General features: G+C 38.1%; 2 protein-coding genes across 3 annotated transcripts in view; both read left to right on the top strand.

Moving 5' to 3' along the window:
• LOC144369021 (uncharacterized) overlaps positions 1-5,516 on the top strand; it is a 28,777-nt gene extending 23,261 nt beyond the window's left edge. For both annotated transcript variants that reach the window (XM_078028085.1, XM_078028087.1), the window contains one exon: positions 4,619-5,516. In XM_078028085.1, the coding sequence (XP_077884211.1) occupies positions 4,619-4,770 (152 nt within the window). In that variant the 3' untranslated portion in view covers positions 4,771-5,516. The remainder of the gene's footprint in view (positions 1-4,618) is intronic.
• A 3,137-nt stretch (positions 5,517-8,653) lies between these two features.
• LOC144369503 (rotatin-like) overlaps positions 8,654-23,300 on the top strand; it is a 79,511-nt gene continuing 64,864 nt past the window's right edge. Inside the window, 6 exon segments of the mRNA XM_078029781.1 lie at positions 8,654-8,668; positions 12,998-13,152; positions 14,045-14,160; positions 14,163-14,263; positions 18,665-18,793; positions 19,505-19,615. Of these exon segments, the coding sequence (XP_077885907.1) occupies positions 8,654-8,668; positions 12,998-13,152; positions 14,045-14,160; positions 14,163-14,263; positions 18,665-18,793; positions 19,505-19,615 (627 nt within the window).

Genomic DNA, 23,300 nt, shown 5'->3' with positions numbered 1-23,300 from the left:
TCCAAACCACAATACCAAGTGATCATTAGCTGGGGGCTAACCCCTGGTCTCCGGGCCAACCCCTACCCACAGCCCAGGCCTGGGGAGATTGACTGCATTCTGCAGGACACCCACTGCAGGCAGCTGCCTCAGCCAACATGGAAGTCCTTAGCAGAGGCTCTTTTATTTCATGGGGGGTGGGGGGTGGGGGGTGGTACCGGTGATTGATCTCAGGGATGCTTGACCACTGAACCCCATCCCCAGCCCAATTTTGAATTTGATTTAGGGTCAGGGTCTCACTGATTTGCTTAGTGCCTTGCCATTGCTAAGGCTGATTTTGAAATTTTTGATCCTCCTGCCTCAGCCTCCTGAGGTGCAGGGATTCCAGGAGTGCACCACTGCGTTGGCCAAGGGGCTCCTTTTTCGCAGTGGGGTTTCCTTGCGAGAAAGCTGACCCTGTCCTGGGGTCATTAATGATTTGCCCACACAGCAGTGCTTTGTTACTTTTCCTTTTCTCTGGAGGGCAACTCAATTCATAACTAGTAAACATAGCCCCACATGTTCTCTGATTAAGAATAGTGCAGAGCTGGGGGGCAGTGGTGCATGCCTGTAATCCCAGCAACTCTGGAGGCTGAGGCTGGAGGATGACATGTTTGAAGCCAACCTTAGCCATTTAGTGAGGCTCTGAGCAACTCAGTGAGACTCTGTCTGTAATGAAGTATTTTAAAAAGGGCTGGGGATGTGGCTCAGTGGTAAAGCACCCCTTGGTTCAACCCCTGGTACCAAAAGAGAGAGAGAGAGAGAAGTGAAGAAATAAGGGAAATCAAAACTCAAGCTAAGATCTTAACCCTGCAAACGCAGCTGGTAGAGAAACGTGCTGACTTCAGGGCTATGAGGATTCACCTCACCAAGACTCAGGTAGCAAATGCTCTCCAAACCTGTCACCCTCAGGGCTGGGTGAGCTCCGCGGTAGAGCACTTGCCTAGCATGTGCAAGGCCCTGGGCTCAATGCCCAGTGCGGCAACAAAAAGAATTTCAAAACCCTATGTGATCCTCAGGTCCAGGGAGAGCAGTCAGAGCAGCTGTCTGCCCCTGAGACTGGGCCTGGGAGGACTCACTGGGAGGATGCCAGGGGGCTCATCAAAGGTCCGGGGAATTGCCACCAGTGCGGCCAAAGTCACTCCTAGATGGCAAAATGAAACCTGTGAGCCACGTTTTCTGTGACTCTCAGGAATCCCTTCCACACCTCTGTCCTTAAAACAGGGAAGAGTAATAATGTCACTCAGTCCCTTTGTACTGCTGGGACCACAGTGTTCTTTAGAGGAGATCTCATGGCTGCCCTGGGTCACCCCCTGCTTCACATCCCCTTGGTGACCAGTGGTCTCTTCCCACCTGAATGCTGTCCAGACCCGACTCCTGGGGTGCAAGCCTTCCCCTCCACCCTCCACCAGTGCTCACCAGCTGCCCTGGGGCATGGGAGGCTGTGACCCAGGCTTGGGTAGGGCTTCCCCCTTAGCCAGAGCCGTCCTGAGAGCCCCAGGCTGCAGCCCCAGCCTGGAAGTGGCTGCCTGGAACAGAGCAGGAGGTTGCTCCCTATGGCCCCTCTGGTCCCTCTCTTCCTCCTGTTGAAGGAGCATGTGAGGAATGGCTTGTCCTTAACCCTGTGCAGAAGCTTCCAAAGAAACCGCTTCAAAGCCCTGGAGCAGGGGAGGGGGTTTGGAGATGGAGCCATCTTAGAAGAAATGGCAGAACTTCAGAGATGAACAAGAGAGCAGGAGTTCCAAGCCTCTTTCGATGGAGTTTCTAGCAAAACAGGATGTTGCTTGCAGGAGCCAGATGCAAGCCAGGCTCAGATGACCCCATGGAGAACCATCAGGCGACCAATGGCCACTTGAAAACTGTATCGTAAAAGAGCTTCCAGTCCTGAAGCGCAAACTATGCCAGGGGCCTCCAGGCTAAGTGACAGAAGCAGGCACACAATGACACATGGCCTGTGACCTCACTCATGGAGAGTATAATACAGTTGTACCATAGAAGTAGAAAACATTATTGTGACCAATATTTTAATAATGATGATTATTAGGATGGCCTTTCATGTTGGTTGTGATAATTGACAGCTGTCATTTTACAAATAATGTTGATCAAACGCTCCCTCTGGGCCATGCTCTAGGCCAGCCACTCTACCTGCCTTGCCTACCTGATCCTCACAGTGTCCCCAAGAAGCCAACACAACAAACCAGAAAGCACAATGTCCCTGCTAGCAAGTGCAGGACCTAAGTCTTGAACCCAGACACAGAGACCAACCAAATTAAATGAAATATTTACTGGAATACTGGTAGAAATCTAGGAGAAGAGGCTGTGGCCTAGAAATGGGGAGGGTTGGCTTCAATCCTCAAAACCCAAAGCTGTCAAGATGGTTCAATTGACCATCCACGTTAGAAACTACTCTCCAACGAAATATGCCCCAAACATTGTCAAAACAGAGGGACTGATTGGGAGGAAATGGCAACCCAGTATAACAGGAGGCACGAGGAGAAACACAGATGAGCACTATGCATGGGAGGAGGTCACTGGAACACAGCTGGCAAGAAGATGAACACAGGCTCAAATGATGTGTTTTATTTATTTATTTTTTACCAAAATTAAGGATGTTGATAATATGTGCTGGGAGGGGATAGGAAGATAAGCTTTTTTCATACACTTTGGAGGCACATTTAACATTATCCATGAAACTTAAAAAATGCACGAATGCTATGCTCCCTACAACACAGAAATTCAGGTCTTGGGACGTGCCCTGGGAAGCTCCCAGAAGGAAGTTCATTTCAATGCCGTGTTAAATTATAAGACATGTACAATGCAATGGCCATTGGCAGGAAGTCTGTGGCCACAGTGAATAAGGAGGCACGTGCTGACTGCAAGTTCTTAGGACCTGTGGGTGGAAAGAAGACCCTGGACCACATGTTTCAGCTGTGGGACACAGACACAGCCCTGAACATAGGCTGGTCCAGCGGCACTGTGCATCTCTCCAGATCCACACAGTGTGGAAACCGCAGCCATCACTTGGCTTTAGGGACAGTAGCTGAGGTGATTTTCTTTTCTGAGAGATAAGGGACCACGGGTGACTCCCTAATAGACAGATGACCAGAGTCACCTCTGGGGAGAGTCTGGGCCAGGAAGTGATGGGAGAAGAGGAATTCGATCATCTGTTTCCATTTTTCTGTGATTTGGTTCAAGTGGCAAAGCGGTGCTATTTATTAATTAATGGATCAAATAGGTTCATCATTGTTTTAGAGTACAATTAGGTGCCTTCAAACTTTAGGCTACATGGGCACATTTGAGAACGGTTCCAGCCATTCTCTCATCCTTTGGGTCATTCCCCTCCTATGTCCTGTGAGACATTGTCTATGTGAGGCTTTAAGAAGAAGAAGAAGAGAATATTCTGTAAAGAAAACCTTATGATCTGTGCATTATAAAATTGAATGGGTTCATTCAGAAATCAGAAGTTCTATTGAAAGCTATTTGCATGAGGCAAATAAAACTTATTTTTAGGCATCCTGGTGAAGACAAGGTTTTATCTTTATGTCTCATGTCTGTGTTTTTCTTTTTATTTGTTAGAATGAAATTCATAGGTTGGCTGACCATTCTATCAGATGTGTACCTAGATGACATTTCAATTACCCACTTTTACATGGTAGACATTTTGTACATGAACACTGCCTGTCTGCAACTTTTTTTCAAACAGGACTGGGCTCAGGAGCCCAAATACCAATGTTAGCTGGAACATGTTCTCCAGTTTGGCCTATCTGTCAGTATTCCCTGAGGTCACCTGTTCCATGAGCTTCGTTACTCCTGCTCCCTCACCAGCTTTCATAGAAACCACATGCTGTCTATGAGTCAGAGACACCAATCTCACAACATAGCATTCTTTGAGTATCCAAAGTCCCACTTTTCACTTCGCCATGCCTGACATTGTCGGTAATATTTATCGGCAAATGTGAGATTTGCAAAGATCCAATTCTATGTGCTCCTTTCTCAAAGAGCCTTAGGCAGGGCTATAGCATACATAAATATGAAGTAAAGGCCTAGTTTTTAAAATGTCATCCATCGAATAGTTGACACATGTCTGAGATATTTTTTTATTTTGGAGGAGGTATTATTTAATAGGGAATTCCAACAGCTACATGATAGTGAAATGAGAAGTCTTGCATCCATTTTATTCTTTGTGATGATTTTGATGAGTAAGGATAAGATACTTCCTTGTTCCAATGAAGATGTTGCCCACTTCTGTGAATGGATGCACCGTGTCACCCACTACTTGCATATCTGCATGTTGTGCTTGACATTAACATCGTACTTGGCAGGTGGCAGAAAGTCAATACTGAAGTTAAGCTCTGGTGTTCTAGCAGCTGTGCTGCAGATCCTTGGTGTGCCACCTTCTGCAATCCATGCTGCTCTGTTCATGTGCCTATTGACTTCCTGGTGATGAGCATCATGGTCTCCTGGTCTTGAGAATGGCCAAGCATTTCTCTGTGAATGTGGAAGGTGGGCATGTGGAAGGCTTCAGGGAGGAGGGATCATTGATCATGTACTCTAATCCATGTGCCTGTTTAATGACCTGTTTTTCTTCTTGGGTTTTAAGGGAGACACTGCCCTCAAACACTTCTGTGCAGCTGGGAATGCAGGCTTCTGCTTCACCTTGAAGGAAGCATTCCTGAATCCTTTCCAGAAGACATGAGAAGAGAGAGTGAGCCTCTGGTAACATGCAGGTTCCTTGCATTGCCCATGGGCTAGAGGAGAGAAGAGTTGCTTCATGAGATTTGATCCCCTTTATCCTGAAAAGTTCCACACGGACGTGAGTCCCCAGCATGTTTAGACATCATTTCAGACATCTTTGTTGATGGAAATGAATCACACCCCCTGATGATGTGGAAGAGATAAAGAAGGGTTTGCTATGAATTTTCTATTTCATTTCTCAGGGCCTGAGTCAAGCCAGCCATTGTGCTGTCAGCGCATGAGCTGCTGGTCAAATGTGAGGAAGTGGTCTTACTTATGAAAACACCACCCTGAGTCAGTGAGCCAGAGGCAGCCTGGAGTCCCTGTTTTTCTGTAAAGGCAGATTGCTGTGGATGGCCTCTGGCCTCGTCATGCAGCCCTGCTCAGAGTAGGGGATTGAGGGTCCAGGTAGATCCCAGTTCCTTTTGACCTTTATTGCCATTGGGCCGCCCCAGGGTCCTTGGACTCTACCTGGTCTTCTGGCCTGGGTCAGGGGATGTGAGGTTTGGAATCCCCCTCTGTGGCAGGATCCCAGGCCCCCCAGCCACTTGAGGGCAGCACATCCTTCCCTAATTGTGTTAGAGGGGAAGGATATTCCCGCCCATCCTCATCCATGCTCATCCCACATTTTGTAGCTTGACACCAGAGGACCTTTATTCATTGACTTACGCTAAGATAAGTCAATCAGCAGTCTCCCAAGGGTTTACATTGTGGTAATTGACACCAAACATCCGTTTTGTAATTAAACCATTTTGGAGGACACAGTTGAGTGGCATTAAACATGTTGATGTTGGTGTATAGGCGTCACCACCATGCATCTCCAGAACTCACGTGGACATACTCTTGCCATCAATGCGGAATTCTAGTGCCCTTGAGGCCCAGGAAAAGAACATTGTACTTTATCTTTTTATGAACCTGATAATTGAGAATCTGAGATAAGTGAAATCCTGCAAAATTTGCCTTTCTCTGGACACGATCATTTTCAAAGGATGCAGTTCACCCCCACTCGTGGGCATATCAGGTCCACTGCTAACTCTGCGGGTGTTTCAATTGCACTCTCAGTGACAGTGGTGACTGTGTGCACGTGAGCTGTGTGTCCAGCTCAGATCCCAGGATCTAGGGTCTTTGGTTCCACGCAGCCTATAGGTTGCCTGTTCCTCCAGGTGTCTGCAGGCCAGTGGCACGAAGGCCCTGGGCCTGGTGGTTTCTTTAGGTGAGTGCAATACGTGTCCACAGTGTCGTGGGACATGATGGACTATAAATAGAAGCAATGCCTGGATACTCCTGGGATCTCAGTAGGCTCAGCCTGTGTGCTGAGAATTGTTGTGACCTCCTAATTAATGGTCCCCCAGAATCCCAGAGAAAAGGGCAAGTCCAGAGCAGTGGAACCTCACTGTCTCTGAGAGAACTTTTGGGGTGGGGGGCCGGGATACATTGATGTGAGGACTCTGATGCAGAGTCACGTTTTTCGAATCCAGGTAGAGGTGCTCAGGAACAGCCTGGGCTGGCACGTGGGTTCCCCACCTCCACACCTGTGGAACATCTTGGGGCTCTGATTAGCACAGCAGCCTGACCACGTGAGGGCATCTGCTGTCTCTGCGTACAGTGAGCTGGGTTTTCTTCACTTCTCTCAACAATTCCACATAACACCAGCTCTGAACCCAGAGTCCTGGGCACTTAGTTGAGGCTCCATCAGCTCCCACCTCTCTCTACCTGACAGAGCCCTCCTGGCTCCCTCTGCACTCATTACATTGAAGATGAAACCCTGGAGGGTGGGACTTCCCGTCATCCAGAAGTTCCCAAACACATTCCACTGTTCCTGGAACTCAAATGGTTGGGGGGGGGCACAAGCACCCTGGCATCCATGTGTGGGAACCATGGTAGTATAATCAAGAAACAGGAAGGAGAGGGGTTGGACTGATCAGTACAGATGGCAGGGCCTAGTACAGAGTGGAATGGAGAGTTCTCACCCGGGGTGATTGTTGTGATGTGCACAAATGCTCTGCTGGTGCTGGGGTGCCCGCATGGTTTCTGGGGTCTTGAAAGGCTACAGATGCCCACAGAGTGTTCTCAGATGCACAGTGGGAGGCCCGTTGCAATATGAACATGTGGAAGAAGTAGGAGACCCCCTTAGCGTGGAGGTGCCATCTAGGTCTCCCTGACTTTGCTGTATTTTTCTTTATTGTACCTGTCACTCCCACCTATGTCTGTTCTTTTGAAAAAAAGCCAGGGCTCTTTTTCCATTTTTTAATCAGGTTGCTTATTTTCCTGCTGATGAATTGTTTGAATTCCTTATACATTTTGGATATTAACTCCTCGTCAGTTATGAGGTTTGCAGATTCTTTATTCCATTCCATAGATTGACATTTCACTGTGTTTGTTATGTCTTTTGTTGCACCAGAGCTTTTAAGTTTGATGTAATCCCTTTTTTCCATGTTTGTTTTTGTTGCTTGTACTTTTGAGGTTATAGTCTAAAAAGCTATTGCCTGACTAAAATCAATTGAAGTTTTTTTTAGTAGTTTTATAGTTTTCAGGTGTTGTGTTTAAGATTTTAATCCATTTGAGTTAATTCATGTGTACCATGTAAAATAAAGGTGCAATTTTATTCTTCTGTACATGGATATTCACTTATTAAAGTGACTGTCCTTTCTCCATTGTGTGTTGATGACACCTTTGTCAAAAATCAATTAAATGCAAATATATAGTTTTATTTAAGGGTGTTTATTCTTTTTCATTGGTTAGTATATCTGATTTTGTACTAGTACCATGCTATTTTGATTACTGTAGCTTTGTAGTGTATTTTGAATTTAGATCTTGTGATGTTGTAGATTGCCCCTTTGAGCATCTTTTGTGGATTTTGTGAATTTTAGGATCATTTTTTTTCTATTTTGATAGAGCTGTATTGAATCTGTAGACTAATTTGGATAGTATAGATATTTTAACAATATTAATTCCCAAGCATTTTATTAATTTTTGTAGTTTTTGTATAAATGAGATTTTTATCTTGATTTCTTTGTTTATTACCACATAGAGACACTACTTATTTTTATTACGGATTTCATGCCCTATGTAGTTTGAGTCTATTTTTAGATTTTTCTATTTATTCATGATTCAGTCTTGGTAGATTATGTCTATCCATTTCTTTTAGGTCATCTAGTTTTTTGGTTATACATTTCTATTTCTATTTTGTCAGTTGTAGTGTCTGCTCTTTCATTTCTCATTTTATTTGAATGTTCTGTCTTCATCTAGGTTATCTTTTCAAGAAACTTAGTTCTGTTGATCTTTTCTATTGTTTTTCTAGTCTATTTCATTTTTTTTCTTTTACTGTCATTTATTATTTTCTACCTTTTTGGTTTTTATTTATTTTATTTTTTAAAGTTATTGTTATTTTTTTTTGTTAGAACATCTTAGTAAAATAAAATTCCAGTTTATTGTTAGATAACATTGTTTCACACATACATCAAGCAGGCCAAAAAAATAAACAGCAACTTCATAAACAGCAACTTCATAGACGGAAAGAAAGGAAGAAAAAAGAAACCTTTTTATCTTTGGCCTTTTTAACTGTCTTATACAAAACAACTACTTATAATACAGCTAAAGTATTTAATGCCGGAGCTGGGGATGTGGCTCAAGCGGTAGCGCGCTCGCCTGGCATGCGTGAGGCCCGGGTTCGATCCTCAGCACCACATACCAACAAAGATGTTGTGTCTGCCGAGAACTAAAAAATAAATATTAAAAAATTCTCTCTCTCTCTCCTCTCTCACTCTCTCTTTAAAAAAAAAAAAAGTATTTATGTAGTTAAATACCAAAAAAGTTACTGGAATGCTCAGAATAAGGTTATTTTGTTGTTGTTGCTTTTCCTTTTTTTTAGTTATTTCCCTTCTTTGAGATTATAATGAACATGGCCACACCACAGGTAAAGTCAAAGTAGGACAGAGGATACTCCAAAGGCTGGTTGGTTATCCGAGATCATTAAAAATGGCTGACCCCTGATGATATGTACAAAAATTTAAAAATGTAAATAAAAAGTACCGACAACACCCTCTTAAAAGTACTTTTAATTAAAAAAAAAAAAAGCTAGGCCTTGGAAGTTTTGGTTCTTTCTTTCCTTTCCTGTTGCAAATTCACATTGATTTTGGTCGGGTGGAGACTATATGTCATCCTAGGATGGCACTGGCTGTGTCCTCTCTGCAGAGGTGACCACATTTAGATTCACAGATGGGAAGTGGAGAGTAATAGGTCACATCAGCCTCTTATTTGTAGTTTAACTTTTCCTTTTTTGCCATCTAGTCATCCTATCCATCTTCCGGTTCTTTGTGTCAACATCACCATCCCTGTCATCTGCAGCTACCCATTTGCTGTAGCTGCCTCAGCCTCCTAGCCATCACCATCCTCTCCTCTCCCTCCAGCTAATCCACAGCCTCCTGCTCCCCATTTTCCTCATTAGCATTACCACTAGCAGGTGGCTCTTCCATTCTCTGCCTCCTCCACAACTTCCTCCTCCTCTGCTAAGTGCTTGGTGGTGGTCTGGGAGGTGGTGTCCACGCAGCCTCTTTCTTGGTCCCACGCATGATGCGACATGGTGGGTTGAAGAGTATGGGGTCTGGGACCATAGAGCTGCCAGAGCTGGGAAGGTGTTCCTAGCAGGAGCTGAACCCAGGAGCTGCAGGAACCATGCAAACGTGGCTTTTCAGAGCAGCAGGTCTACCTTTTTAAAACTGGGAGCTTTATTCTTATTTTTTTTTTGTTTCTCTAGGTATAACATAAGGATGTTTATTTGAGATGTTCTTTTTCATGTAAAGGTGTTTATTGATGTAAACTTGCCTCTTAGATTTGCTTTTGTATATCCCATAAGTTTTGGGTTATTTCGGATCCATTTTTCTTGTCTCTTGATATTTTAAATTATTCTTTCTTTCTTTCTTTCTTTTTTTTGACACACTGCTTGTTTAGAGCACGTTGCTTAATTTCCATGTAATTTGAGAATTTCCCTAAGTTCCTCTTTGTATTGACTTATAGTTTTATGCCATTGTGATGGAAAAGATATTTGCTATGGTTTCAGTCTTGTTAAATTTGCTAATACTTTTAAAACCAAACATTTAAATGATTTGAATTTTATGGTATGAATTTTTTTTTGTAGTTATTAAAGTAAAATGAAATTCTTGCAAGATACCACTTGATTTTAAAAGAGAAATTTTGGTACAGTTAAATTTGTTTGCAGGGCTTTATATGGTGTCTAGCCTTTCTTTAGAAAATTTCTATTTTTTCTTGTCATTTATTATTAGTAATGGTATAAATAATAATAATATTTTTAAGGGTGAGCCACATAGACTTAAGTAACCATCTACAAACAGGAGGGTTTACTTTCTAAATATCTTGACCAAGATTAAATTAGAAAGTGTTGTGTGATTGCAGATGGGTTAGGATAAAGAAAACTTGAAAATAAAAAATTAAGTTCCTTTTAAAGTTTTTTTGTGTGAAATCAATACAATAAATAAGGAAAATATTATGTAAGAAAGTCAATAAAATAGAATATTCAAAGAAATTGTTTTGAATGTACAGATATGTGAAATGATATGTAAAAAGCTATGATTGCAAAAACTAACAAAAGTACGCAGATATGAATGCCCTATCTTTCAAAAAAAATGTTAATAGAAAGCAAAAAGAAAAATCAACTACCTTCCTGAGGGAAGATTTAGGAACTCTTGTGAAAATTTTATTTATGTGTTTTATCACAATATTTATTTATTAAAATCATGCTGTAATTCTTGGACACCTTAGGAAGTTATTGCTCCACTATTCTATATCTTAACTTAATGGTATTTTGTTAACATAAAAAAAAAAACAAACTAGAAGTGGTGAATTGAATATCATTCCTACCTGAATGAATTTTTTGATGGAAATTCATAAAAGTGGTATATTATTTTTCTTTTTTTGTTGAGGCTGTTCAGAAATATGTAATATACATCTTTCTTGGCTGACTCTCATGTGACAAACTCGTGTGCAGAGTTCCTTGAGGGAATTGCAGATCCTTTTGGCATAGGTTGCTGATGGATGTAAACTTGGATATGATGAGCAGTAGCAGAGTGTGAATAAAGAAATGAGCTGTCATTACAGAAATTATTTCCTTTTGGAGGTCAGCAGTGACAAAATGATGGCTTAAGTGGTTGATTTAAAATCAGGATTGAATACTAATGTCTAAAGACAAAAACACCTGGTATGATTAAACACTTGAGATCAGTAGGCAGCAGTAGAGACGTCTGTTCTGCTCCTTGTACTTGAGGAATGGTAACTAATCCCAATTTTAGAATGATGTTGCTAAGGTTCACTGAATCTTAATAACATGGAAATTGAAGATGAAAAAAGGGGAGAACTCAGCAGATTATAGAACTCAGCAGAAAGTTGTTAATCTTAGCTATTTGCCTACTGTGTAAGTATATTAATCAGTAGCTTCTACTTAATTTTTATCAGTATATAGAATTAATAATCTTCCCAAGATGAGGTTTGAATCTTAGTTCAAATAATTTGTTTATTTTGTCATTACTTATAGGAGTCCAAGGATTGATTGTGAGTGATTGTGAGTCAGTCTTTGGTTTTTGGAATAAGATAACCATGGAAAATACATTAATATTTGTGATAGACTAAATGTGTATTTTGATTCTCTTTTTCATGTCAAACAGGTTTTGTGGTTATGTTTTATGTAATTTTTCAAAGGCATTTCTTAAGATAAAAGTTGGGAAAAAATGCCGCAGTCTGGCTGGGCACAAATCAGGAGCCACTGAAGCAGGAACAAACTTTATTTCTGAACTCCACCAGCACACTCCACACACGCTCCTGGGAACTCTCCCGAACACCACAGGGCTCCTCTAGGAACCACCAACCGGAAATCCCTCCTCTGGCACTTCCCCAACCATTGGGAACTCTCCGGGAATCCCGAGAGAACTCCAAAGTAGCAGGCCGAGGTGGACAGCAGGTGTCTAATATTACAATTGAATACACAGCTTAACATAACCATTATCATTTCAATGGCTTGCTGTAGTCACCTCTCAACTACTACTTCTGGCAAAAATGCCATGTGTCATCACAACTCGGCTGTGGCCCTGAACAAAAAAATACTGCTTATATGTAAAAACAGTAAAACAAGTTAAAAGCAAATATCCTTCCCCATACTTTGCAAAACCTCTCATTTATATTAAATATAGTTGTTATGCTTTATTGAACATATATATAATATAAACAATTTTTGGTTTTAAGTTTCTTCTCCCTGAAGGAAATGCAGTTTTTTTTTACATTAAGTTCTTTTATATGAAGTCAGATTTCATAATAGCAGTGATTGCATTTGTATTTTCTCTGTTATTGTGTGCTGTCATAGTCACTGGAGATACCACCTGATGCTCAGGATGGAATGCTGACTGCCTTTGGAGGATGAGCTTCCTCTGCTCTCAGTATGGCTTTCCTTCTGTCTTTTGGCTTTTTCTTAAGAAAGAAATGAAGGTGCAAATCTTGAAGTTTAATCAGAAAGTTAATTGAAATCGTGTTTTCTTAGCCTAGTACCAGTGACTTTAAGGTGATTAGTACATATTCTGTGTATCTCTTAATGCTTCTGGTTAACGCACCATTTTCTACTCCCTCAGTAGGTTAGGAAGCTATTCACTATTTATTGATTGCTTTTATTAGGTGCCAGGCACAAAATAAACATTTAGTTTATTACAAATATTAGTTATGGATTTTTGTGTTAGAAAAGTAGAAAATTATTATCTAGTAATTAGGGTTGTAAATCTTTATAGGTAAAAGGGAATCCGATATTAAAATAAAGTTTTTGAAGAAATGTGGATCATATCATTAAGTAGAAAAGATTATTTTAATAGTGTTTTTCTCTTAGTATCATGTTTGCTTGAAATATATAATTAAAGTTGTTTACATTTCTACTTACAGAAACAGATGAGAGTATGTACCAATGAAGTATGATTATGTGTGATTTTCTCTCATTGCGTTTTTTTCTGTTCTCAGTTTTCCATAACATATGCTTTCTTTTTGTTCAGATGACATATTAAACACCTGTTGAATTTAGAACATCTTTATTGATGCAGTGAAGGCCCAGACCTACTAATTAGATAGTATAACTACCTATTAATTAGATAGTAAAACTTTTTAGTTCATCTAGAACATAGGTAGTAACAAAAAACCTTTATAGGAAAAACATATAGCTTAGAGAGTAAATATATTTTTAACAAATTTCATTTTTTAGAGCCCAAATCCACTCTTAGACATGCTGGTTCTGACAGAGACTCAGGCAAGAGAAGAAATAGATGACATCCGGACTGCTATCAGGCAGCAACTTCAGAAAGAACTGATTGCACTTTTCAATACCTTGCTTCTCAGTTTCATGGCAGTTACTGACAGGTATCATTTGTATTGTTGAAAGTTTGGGTACAATTATTCAAAATCTATTTTTCCTCTGATTTTCAGAGATTTACTTCTTCTTCAAAATTAGGAGATATAAATACTTTGGTACTGATAGTTAAAATTAGTCTGCTTATTTGCATGTTGATGTATGTTACATTTTAAAAAACAGTAAGAACATTTATAATAGTGTCAATTTGGTTACTTTGTTGTTGATCTGTGAGGAATTGAACTTGTAGGCTTTAGTATAGGTTCTTTGTATTTTTAAAATATTTTAAAAGCAATTGGATAGTAGATATATAAAAATTATGATCTTAAAATCATATGCCTAATGGAATAGGTAATAGTATAGTTAATAATCACCAATTTATATTTGAATTCATTCTTGACTACTTAATTTTAAGAATTTTGTTTTTTGATAGAATATATTCTATTGATTGATCTGTTTCTGACAGTCTTGCTTAATTAGGTTAAAGTCATTAAAAGCTTTCATTTCCTTTTATTTTTCTACAAAAAAGTTTTAGTCAATTAAAAATAACCAGTTTTTCATGACACTGAAGGATTTAATACAGTTTTAATATATTCAAATTAAACTCATTTATAGTGTGAAATTATTTTTTTTTCAATTTTTTATGTCACTCTTGGATAACACAACCAATACCCATTTATGTATTTTAAATGTGATTGCTGCTTATATTTTGCATACATACTCTAGTTGATAGTTTCTCTAAACTTCTCTTGCAAAGCCTTGTTTTGAGAGGAAATTTTTTTTGCCATTTTGTCTAGTTCATACCTTACTAATATGTGGGAAACCCCCTGCAGCCAATAGGACACTCCATTAAGTCTATAACTTTCTCTGTGGTTGATTTCCACCCCCCCTTTAAATGCATAGGAAATGCTTGGAACTTCTTTACGTTTTCCAAACACAGCTGGCTCTGAAACTGCTCCAGTGCCTGCGAGTCACAGATGCTCCTCATTTCTATGGCCTGCCTTCCCTTGAGCGGACATTACAGGGATGGCTCACCTCACCGCATTTCAGGGATGGAGCTCACATTCTCCTCTCACAAGGCCACTTGACATTTGCATGAAGTACTTGTCAGGTCTTCTGGAGGTAAGTAAAAATAACACCCCAAATGACAGCTATTTACTATTTACTGATTGCTTTTATTAGGTGCCAGGCACAAATGCATTATATTTTTATTTAACTCATCATAATGGTTAAATATTTTAATTAATTTTATAAAAAATATGTACAGAAGATCACCCTGAGGAATACTCTCATTTTCAAGAAAAATTGAGGCTTACTTTAAATCTTTTCATTAGGGTAATTTATTTATTCATTTACTTTGTTTAACCATTTTAATTGTGAAATACAATACATGCAGAAAATACATAGCTCATTGAATTATCACATAGTGAACACCTCATGATTACCCCCAAGTCCAAAAGTACAGCTTAGCTGGCATCCCTGAAGTATTTATCATTCCTCAGTTGAATTCTATTTGTTCCTTTTGTAGAATGTATTTTGATTTTTTTTTGGATACTCCACTTCTTGGCATTTCTTGGTAGTTTTACCATTTAAGTGTGTGTCTATGTATAAAATAATCTTTGATTTTAAAAAAAATTGTGTCAGTGGTTTCTTTCAACATTATGCTTATAAGATTTATTAATTTTATTGCCTATAGGTGGAGTTTAATATTATTTTATATGATATTATATGTACAACATTGTAGAAGTGTATTTAGCTTTTCGTTTTCTAATATTTTCAGCTTTAATTACCTTCTAAGCATGTCCTTAATTATATTGTAGGGATTCTAATATATTCTGATTTCATCATCTTTTGGTTCAAAATATCTTCAATATAATGTAATAAGCACAACAATGATGTGGTTGTGCACCCCCTGTAGAAGGATAGCATTGCCACTGTGCTCTGGCAATCTTGGATTTTGGCACTTGGGCCACATAGTCAAGACCTCTCTCCCCAGCTGATCTGGTAGAATTTCCTTTGATCCTCTGGAACATGAGAACATGGGGGATTGTGAGGAACTTCCAGGAGCTTGAGTGTCATTCCCATCATCATGTGTTAGAAGTCTGTCCTGACCTGTTTCTTATTCCTAGGCCCGAAGAAGTCTGGGCTTTCTGTCGCACTTCCCCAGGGTTACAGCTGTGGTGTATAGAGCATGGCTTGGGCTTTTTAGCAACAGAGCACTCTGCCACTTGCAGTACAATTGTCTGGCCTCTTTGTCCAGTGTTCACCTTACACAAAGGACACTGGGAGTGGCACCTTTGGCTGTACTTGCAAACTGTTTATGTAATAAATTGAATCTTAAAATGGATCATTGTTTTCTTATTGGTCAAATCTGTCAGCTTAATTTTGCCTTCTAACCTTCACTGACAGCCAGAGATTGAGATCAATATCTGTATTAGGACTTTAGGAAAAACTCTCGAGGAGGCAGTGTACAGTTATATTTTAAAAGGTGAATAAACTGATCCACAGCAAGTGGAATTCCAGACCTGGATTTTTTTTTTTTTTAACTAAGTTTATCTATATCTTCCTACTCTTTTTTTTTTTTGGTTTAGGTTTGTGGTTTATTTTTGTTAATTTTTTAATTTACAAATTCTGAATACTCATATTACTATAACATTTAATATGAAATTTACTGTAGCCCCTTTAGTAAAAGAGATTTTATTTAAAAAAATAATTATAAATATTGAAATAGGTAATACTGTTGGTATAGTAACGAATTGTTTTATTCCATGCTGCCAGGTGTCCATGGCCAGAAATACATGAATTTTCAAACATATTTTAGTTAAAAATTATAATGTTTTTAAAAAAATTTATACATTCTAATGCATTTAAAATGTTATTCAACCTATAGGCATCTAATTTATAGCATTAGTTATAATGTGATTTATAAATACTCCATTTATGAACCTTTTATTCAGTACATCTCTCTATGAACCTTTTATTCAATTCATCTCTCTAAAAAGGGTTTTATCTATTTTTAGATCTGGGATATGCAAGGAACTACTATATATATGGCATACTATATATATATATTATTACTGTATATATATATACAGTAATAATTGAAATGGAATTGTATTGTTTGTATTGAAAACTATCAAAAGTACTTTTATTTAAAAAAATTGGGTAAGAAGGGAGACTTCTGATTATAGCTATATTGCAAATACTAAAAATTAAAATGAGACATTTGTGGTATTGGAGAACAAAAGAACTTAGGTTTAGGTAAGAAATACAGGTAAAAGGCAGTAATCACATTCTCAGTTCAGTTATCCTTGAGATCATTAAAATCAGCACAGTTTATTAGAGGAGAAATAGATAAAAAGTAAAGTTCCTATTTTATAATGTTTCATGAAAAGCTTGACTAACAAATCCTGATTTGGTATAAATGGGAATTTATTTCATACTTTATAAACTATCTTGTGAAGAAAGTCTTTGTGTTTATATGACAGGAGAATAATATAGCTAAACCTCTCTTATTTGTTAGAAATTATAGCAGAGTGACTTTTAATCTTGGGACTTTATGCTTAGTTTATTAGGTAAATAAGTACTACTGAATAAATTAGTCTTTTTAAGCATAAAGTAAGACGTATGTGCATGGACTTCAGAGCGAAGTCATTGTTGGTCCAGCTGTTTAGTTTCTTAGTAATTAAAGTGGATTCTGTTGGACCTGGTGACGTACATCTGTAATCCCCCAGCAACTCAGGAAGCTGAAGCAGGAGGGTCACAAGGTCAAGGCCAGCTTCAGCAATTTAACAAGACCTGTCTAAAAGAGAAGTGGGTTGAGGGGAAACTGGGAGAGTGGCTTAGTGGTAGAGACTCTGAGAGCTCAATCCCTAGTACTGAAAGGCGGTGGGGGATGTGGGTGGGGGTTGGGGGGTACACACACACTGATTACTTATTGCAAGGGAGCCATATTTCTAGATTATTTTAGTTTTGCACAGTGAAATTTGAATATAAATGTTGCTTTTTTTGTAGTGGTGAAGTGAGACTTAAACTGATTGTGATTAATTACGATGGTTAATAACTATGGTAATTTAATCCTTAACATCAGATAAATGATGTATAATTCCAGAGATCTGACAAAAGGGTCAGATTAAAAGGAGATAATTCCAAAGTTCTTGGCTTGTCACTTTTAAACTAGAAATAAAATTATTTCATAGATATTAGGTATTTCCAGTGATGAATTAGAGAAAAGATGATAATGACTTGATTGCTCAGACATCTTGTTAATGTAGTACTTAAAATTTTAAATTCCCCCCCAAAATAAAAAAATAGTAGAATTCATGTAGGATATTTTAAAATTTTTAAAATATTTTAAACTACGACCCTGGTGAGTTGTGTTTTATTTTTGATTTGTGAAAATTGTAACTTGTGCCAGAGCCCCTAAATTATTTACCAATATACATATACAGTCGTATGTATGTATATACATACATATATGTTTTTTTGTGTGTATATATGTATAGTCTTTTTTACTGTATGACTTGAAATAAACAACAAAACAAAACAAAATGAAACCTAAAGAGATACTGAGATAAAATGGCTCATATTGCAGGATTCTGTGATGACTAAAAGTATAGAGATATTGGGTGAAAGGATTGATATACTTTATTTGTGTTAGTGCAGAAACAAGTAGTCTTCAGTTTTTTTGATTTATCACACATTTTCCCATCAAAATATATTGGGGCCTGAAAATTGTCACCATTCTCTTTTATAAAACTTTTGTGAATTATATGTGATTTCTTTTCACCGAATATTCTTTATTTGTTTAAAAGTTGACATACTGCAAAGTTTCTTTTTATTCAGTTAGCTCACAAATATTTACCAAACCCCTGTTTGGGGAATAGTAATATATATAGTAATTGTCATAAAGACTTGGCCACGTGTTTCAAAGGATTTTCTAAGTCAGGTGGAAGGACTTTGCTGAATCAGCTCCTCTGTATAGGGAATGCCCCCCTAGAGGGGAAACATTTCTTTTATTAGTGATACAATGTGTCTATTGAGAACCAGTCATCTAAATAATAGGCAATATGTAATAGATATCTAAGATCATTCATAAGCGAGGAAAGTGTCTATTTACATTTAAACCATTATTCAAGAGAATTTAACATAACTGACTTGGTCAGTGAGCTTTATAGAATTAGCAGTTCCAATATGTGCTTTTAACAAGATATAAACTTTTTGACTTAAAAAAATATAAAAATGTCGTAGAAATATTCTAAGTCTTAAAAATATCCTACGAGGATACTGCATACCTTTTGTACAAATCTCAAGGGGAAAAATGTTTAGGAATATTTTTAACTGTGTTAAAATACACATAACACAAAATTTACCATCATAACCAGTTATAAATGTATACACTAATAATATTATAAGTATGTATTGTTAAGGTTCAATTTAGACAAGTAAGGAGAATTTTATATAGATATTTTTATATGCCATTTAAAATAAGGCTTGCACACAACTGTTCACATTGTCTTCCAGGTCATTACTTCTTTTTATGTGGAGCATGGAGGAAACGCGATGTCCTTCATGGGAAAAGGTGTTACAAAGAGCACGGTCCTTTGTTTGCTTCACTTGTCCCATGAGATGATGGCCCATGCTCTGAGCTCGGTGAGAGCATTAACAGCTGCCTGACTTGTGAATAGTTGCTTGAAAAGGGTTGTGCTATGCCTAGGACATTTCCAGCCTGTAGGCTTGCTATAAAAAAATGTTTCTTTTGACTTTTCTTTCTAGGAGACAAAGAAGATTTTTGACTAAGACATTACTTAGAAGTTGTATATCATGTAAATCTGAAATTAATTAATTAATCTATTTATTTATTTATTTATTTATTTATGGTACTGGGGATTTAACCCAGGGGTGCTATATCTTTTTTTTTTTTAATGTTTTTATTTTGAGATAGCATTCCACTAAATTGCTCAGGGCCTCATTAAGTTCCTGAAGCTGGTCTCAAACTTGTGATCTTCATGCCTCAGCCTCCCAAGTAGCTGGGATTACAGGTGTGCGCCACTGTGCCCAACATAAATCTAAATTTTATCTGTAATGTATTTTGATTGAAATTTGCATTTGCTAGAAAGCTACATTTTTGATATTTTGCCTAAATTATGGAGAAAATATTGCTTTTATAGGAAAACTTTTATGGTTAAGTTTTTTTTAGGAGAAGCTGAGATTTTTTTTCTTCCTCATTATTTTGGCCTAATAATGGATTGAAACCAAGTCTTAAGTATATTTTTACTTTATTTTGATTTCTAAAGATTTAGAATTATTTTAAACTTCCTAAACTTGCCTAAAGTAATTCTGTTTTCCTTTCTTTCATTCTAGGAGTGGATTTCACTTTGGTTTTTACCTTTGGGTAGTCTCAGTGAAGAACAGACTCCTACTCAACAAGGATTGGCTTGGTTGATTCCATTATGGGTTGATCGGGACCCAGAGGTCAGTGTAAAAGAGAACCAAGCCTATCATGTTTAGATTAAAAGTAATTGAAAATAAAACATACATGTTTATGCTTATTCATATTATGGTATTGTTAGAGTTACCAAGTTTTATGCTTTATTTAGCCCTGTATTAGCTCCCAGGTGCCATTATAAAATACTGTGGATTGGGTGACTTAAATAATAAAAATTTATTTTCTCATAGTGCCAGAGGCTGGAAATCCAAGCTCCAAATATTACTGTCTTTTTTTTTTGGTTTCTAGAGAACCATCTTTTGCAGCCTGTTGACATGTCCTTTCCTTGATGCATACATGCAGGGAGACTCTTTTCTGTTTCTTTTAAAAACACCAATCCTGTTGGAGTAGGGTCTCACCCCATGATCTCATTTAACCTTGCCCTAGTTCCAGCCATAGTCACATGGGGATTAAGGCTTCAACATAGGAGTTTTGGAGAGATACAATTCATTATAGTTTTGTCCCCCCAATTAATGACCTTATTCCTTGCCAAGAGTATTTCCATTATCAACAGCTTCCAACATCTTAACTCATTTCAGCGTCAATTATATAAAGTCCAGATGAAACTTCAGATCTAATTCATCCTGTGGAAAAATTCTTCTCCAGATATGAATTTGTGAAACTATATAAGGTAGTGCTTCTAAACTTTGATGATAGACTAGTTGTAGAATAAATATTCCCTGTCTAATGGAAGAAATAAGAAAAGAAGGAAGGAGTGATGGTTTTAGGAGAGTTCAAAACCTGGCAAGACAACTCCAAGCTCAAGCCCTTAGGCTGATACTGCCTTTACAGCCCTGCTGCTGGGACAGCCTCTCCACTCCCCCACACTCCTGGGTGATCCCACCCTTCATCTCTCTGTAAGGGCCCATCCATGCTGTTGTGCTTGAGAGTAGCACCATAGTTCCGGGGGCTCTGGGCCAGGTCATCCTGGCCCACTGACACCAGAGAAGTAGGCCTACTCTTTGAAACCAAGGAGAAAATTTTCTCTTTCCTTAAAGAATAGCACACATTTACCAATAGACTCTTATGTACAGTAGCCTCCATCAATCTGTCCCACTTTCTTTGTTCCCTGGAGTTCACATTGACAGTATCTGCTCATACAGTGCCATCTATATTCCTGGCTTCCTGTGAGATGACTGACAAAATCACCGTAATGTTTTCTTTATGAAATGGTTGGTCAGCCACATCCGCCGTGTTTTCTTTAAAATAAGTTTTCTCATTTTTTTCCGTGGATAGGCTGAGAATTTTCTAAATTCTTGTTCATGTCCATTTTTGCTTATCTTTTTTTTTTTTTAAAGAGAGAGTGAGAGAGGGGGGAGGAGAGAGAGAGAGAGAGAGAGAGAGAGAGAGAGAATTTTTAATATTTATTTTTTAGTTCTCGGCGGACACAACATCTTTATTGGTATGTGGTGCTGAGGATCGAACCCGGGCCACACGCATGCCAGGCGAGCGCGTGCTACCGCTTGAGCCACATCCCCAGCCCCATGCTTATCCTTTCTTAATTCCTTCTTCAAATTATTTCTTTCCTTTCAGATTTTTCTATAAGCAGTCAGGAGGAACCTAGCCACTTCTTAGGAATTGTATCACGTAAATAACAATTAATTGTCCATAAGTTCTACATTCCACAACACACTAGGGCATGAATACAGTTGAGCTTTGCAACTCTAGCTGTCATTAAAAAAATATTTTTGGGTAAACATTCAGAAATACACCAACATGTGACCTGAACAAAGTGGTACTATGGCAAGCCTACTGTACCACCTCAGTCTTATTTGAAACAGTTTCTTTGTTACTTGTATTAGCCAGCTTTCCATTACTATAACAAATATCTGAGATAAACAGCTTTAAAAGAGGAATGGTTTGTTTTGCCTCATAGTTTTAAATGTCTCAGTTCATCAGCACTCAGAACCATTGCTCTCAGGCCTGTGGGCAGACAGAACAGGTAGCAGAGAATGCCTGCTGGCGCAGAACTGTTCACCTCATGGCAGCTGGGAAGCAGACAAAGAAAAGGAGGAAGGGGCAGGATCCCAGCGTCCCCTTCACGGGCGCCCTGCAGTGTGACTGCATGACTCTCAACTGTACCCCACCTCTTAAAGCTTCCACCACCTCACTGCACCATGGGCTGGGGACCAAACCTTTGACATACGAGCCTTCACGGGGCACTTACTCAACCCACTTGATAATGAGGATCACCGTTCGTTCATTAACATGTTTTCAGTAATATGTTCTACATTCCTGTCTTGAGATTGTTCCAGAATCAACTCTCATGTTTATATTCCTGGCTGCATCTCAAAATTCTTCTGGTCTTTAATGCATTACCCAGTTCCAAAGTCACTTTCATATGCTTAGCTATTTGCTACAGGTGCACAGCCCTACTTTTTGGTACAAGACTGTGTTAATAAGCTTGGGCTGCCTTAATAAAATACCATAGAATAGGTGGCTAAAAGAGCAGAAACTTGTTTTTCTCATAATGCTGGAGGCCACAAGTTTAAGGTCAGGATACCATGTGGTTGGTTTCTGGTGAGGGCCCTGTTCCTGGTTTACAGAAGACCGCTTTCTCAGTGTGTTCTCACAGCACACAACCTGTATGTGGAGAAAGAGATTTCCCTTTCTTCCTAGAGTCCCAAGGCTGGTTTAGTGGTATGCCCCTCTTAAAAAACCTCACTTCATCTTACTTACCTCGTAGGAGCTCTGCCTCCAGATGATCATGTTGGGTAGTAGAGTTTCAGTGTGTGAATTTTCAGAGATGACAGTTCAGTGCATAGGATACTCTTTTTAATCATATTCATTGGAGTACAGAAACCCTCATCATTATACAAAATACATGTATGAAGATATGAATTTGGTGTCAACATACCTTATATTACAATCGGAGAGATGATAAATTGTGGTATAAAGGTATTAAGAATTGTAATGCAAAAAAAATAATAATAAGAGAAAAAAATGCGCTCTATATGTGTAATAAGAATTGTGATGCATTCCGCTGTCATGTATTTAAAAAAATAAAATCAATAAAAATTAATTGATTAATTAAAAAAAAAAGAAAATCAAAAAAGAAAAGATAGTCTAATCAGTCATTTTTAGAAATAACAGTGGAAAATTGTTGGAAAAGCCAAGGCAATTTCAAACAATTTTAGAAGGATCACTGGAAATTCTAAGTTATGAATCCTAGTAATATTTAAGTGCCACATAACGGAATTGCACCATATAATACAAAATTGTATATTGTTAGTAACTTCCTAGTTTGAGTCATCTGTTCATTCATTTTTGAGGAAGAAATGAATATATCCTATTATAATTAAGGCCTTTGGTTTTTAGAAATATTATTTGATGTAACTTTAAAGTTACGTATTTTAGGCACTTAAAACTTGGACTTATTCCTTGACTATTTTATGAGTACCTTATTTTTTTTTTATCCTATAGCAATCATAGGAAATATATTTTTAGTTCAGAATTCAGAAATTCACCAAAATGTGTGACTTGAATAGTACTATGACAAGAACATACACCACTTCAATTTTATTTGAAATACTTTTAAAATAATTTTGGGAAAATAATAAATACCTTCTGAACTATGTAATTCAGTCAATTTTTGTTTTTTGAAAAAAGAACTTTCAAGAAAGTTAAAACCATTTATTTGGAAGAAACACTAAAAAATTAAGAAAGGTAGAA

Source organism: Ictidomys tridecemlineatus, chromosome 12, assembly GCF_052094955.1.
Source record: "Ictidomys tridecemlineatus isolate mIctTri1 chromosome 12, mIctTri1.hap1, whole genome shotgun sequence".
NCBI classification, from domain to species: domain Eukaryota; kingdom Metazoa; phylum Chordata; class Mammalia; order Rodentia; family Sciuridae; genus Ictidomys; species Ictidomys tridecemlineatus.
Note: the sequence above shows the minus strand (reverse complement) of the source record. Positions and strands in the feature narration are given on the sequence as shown.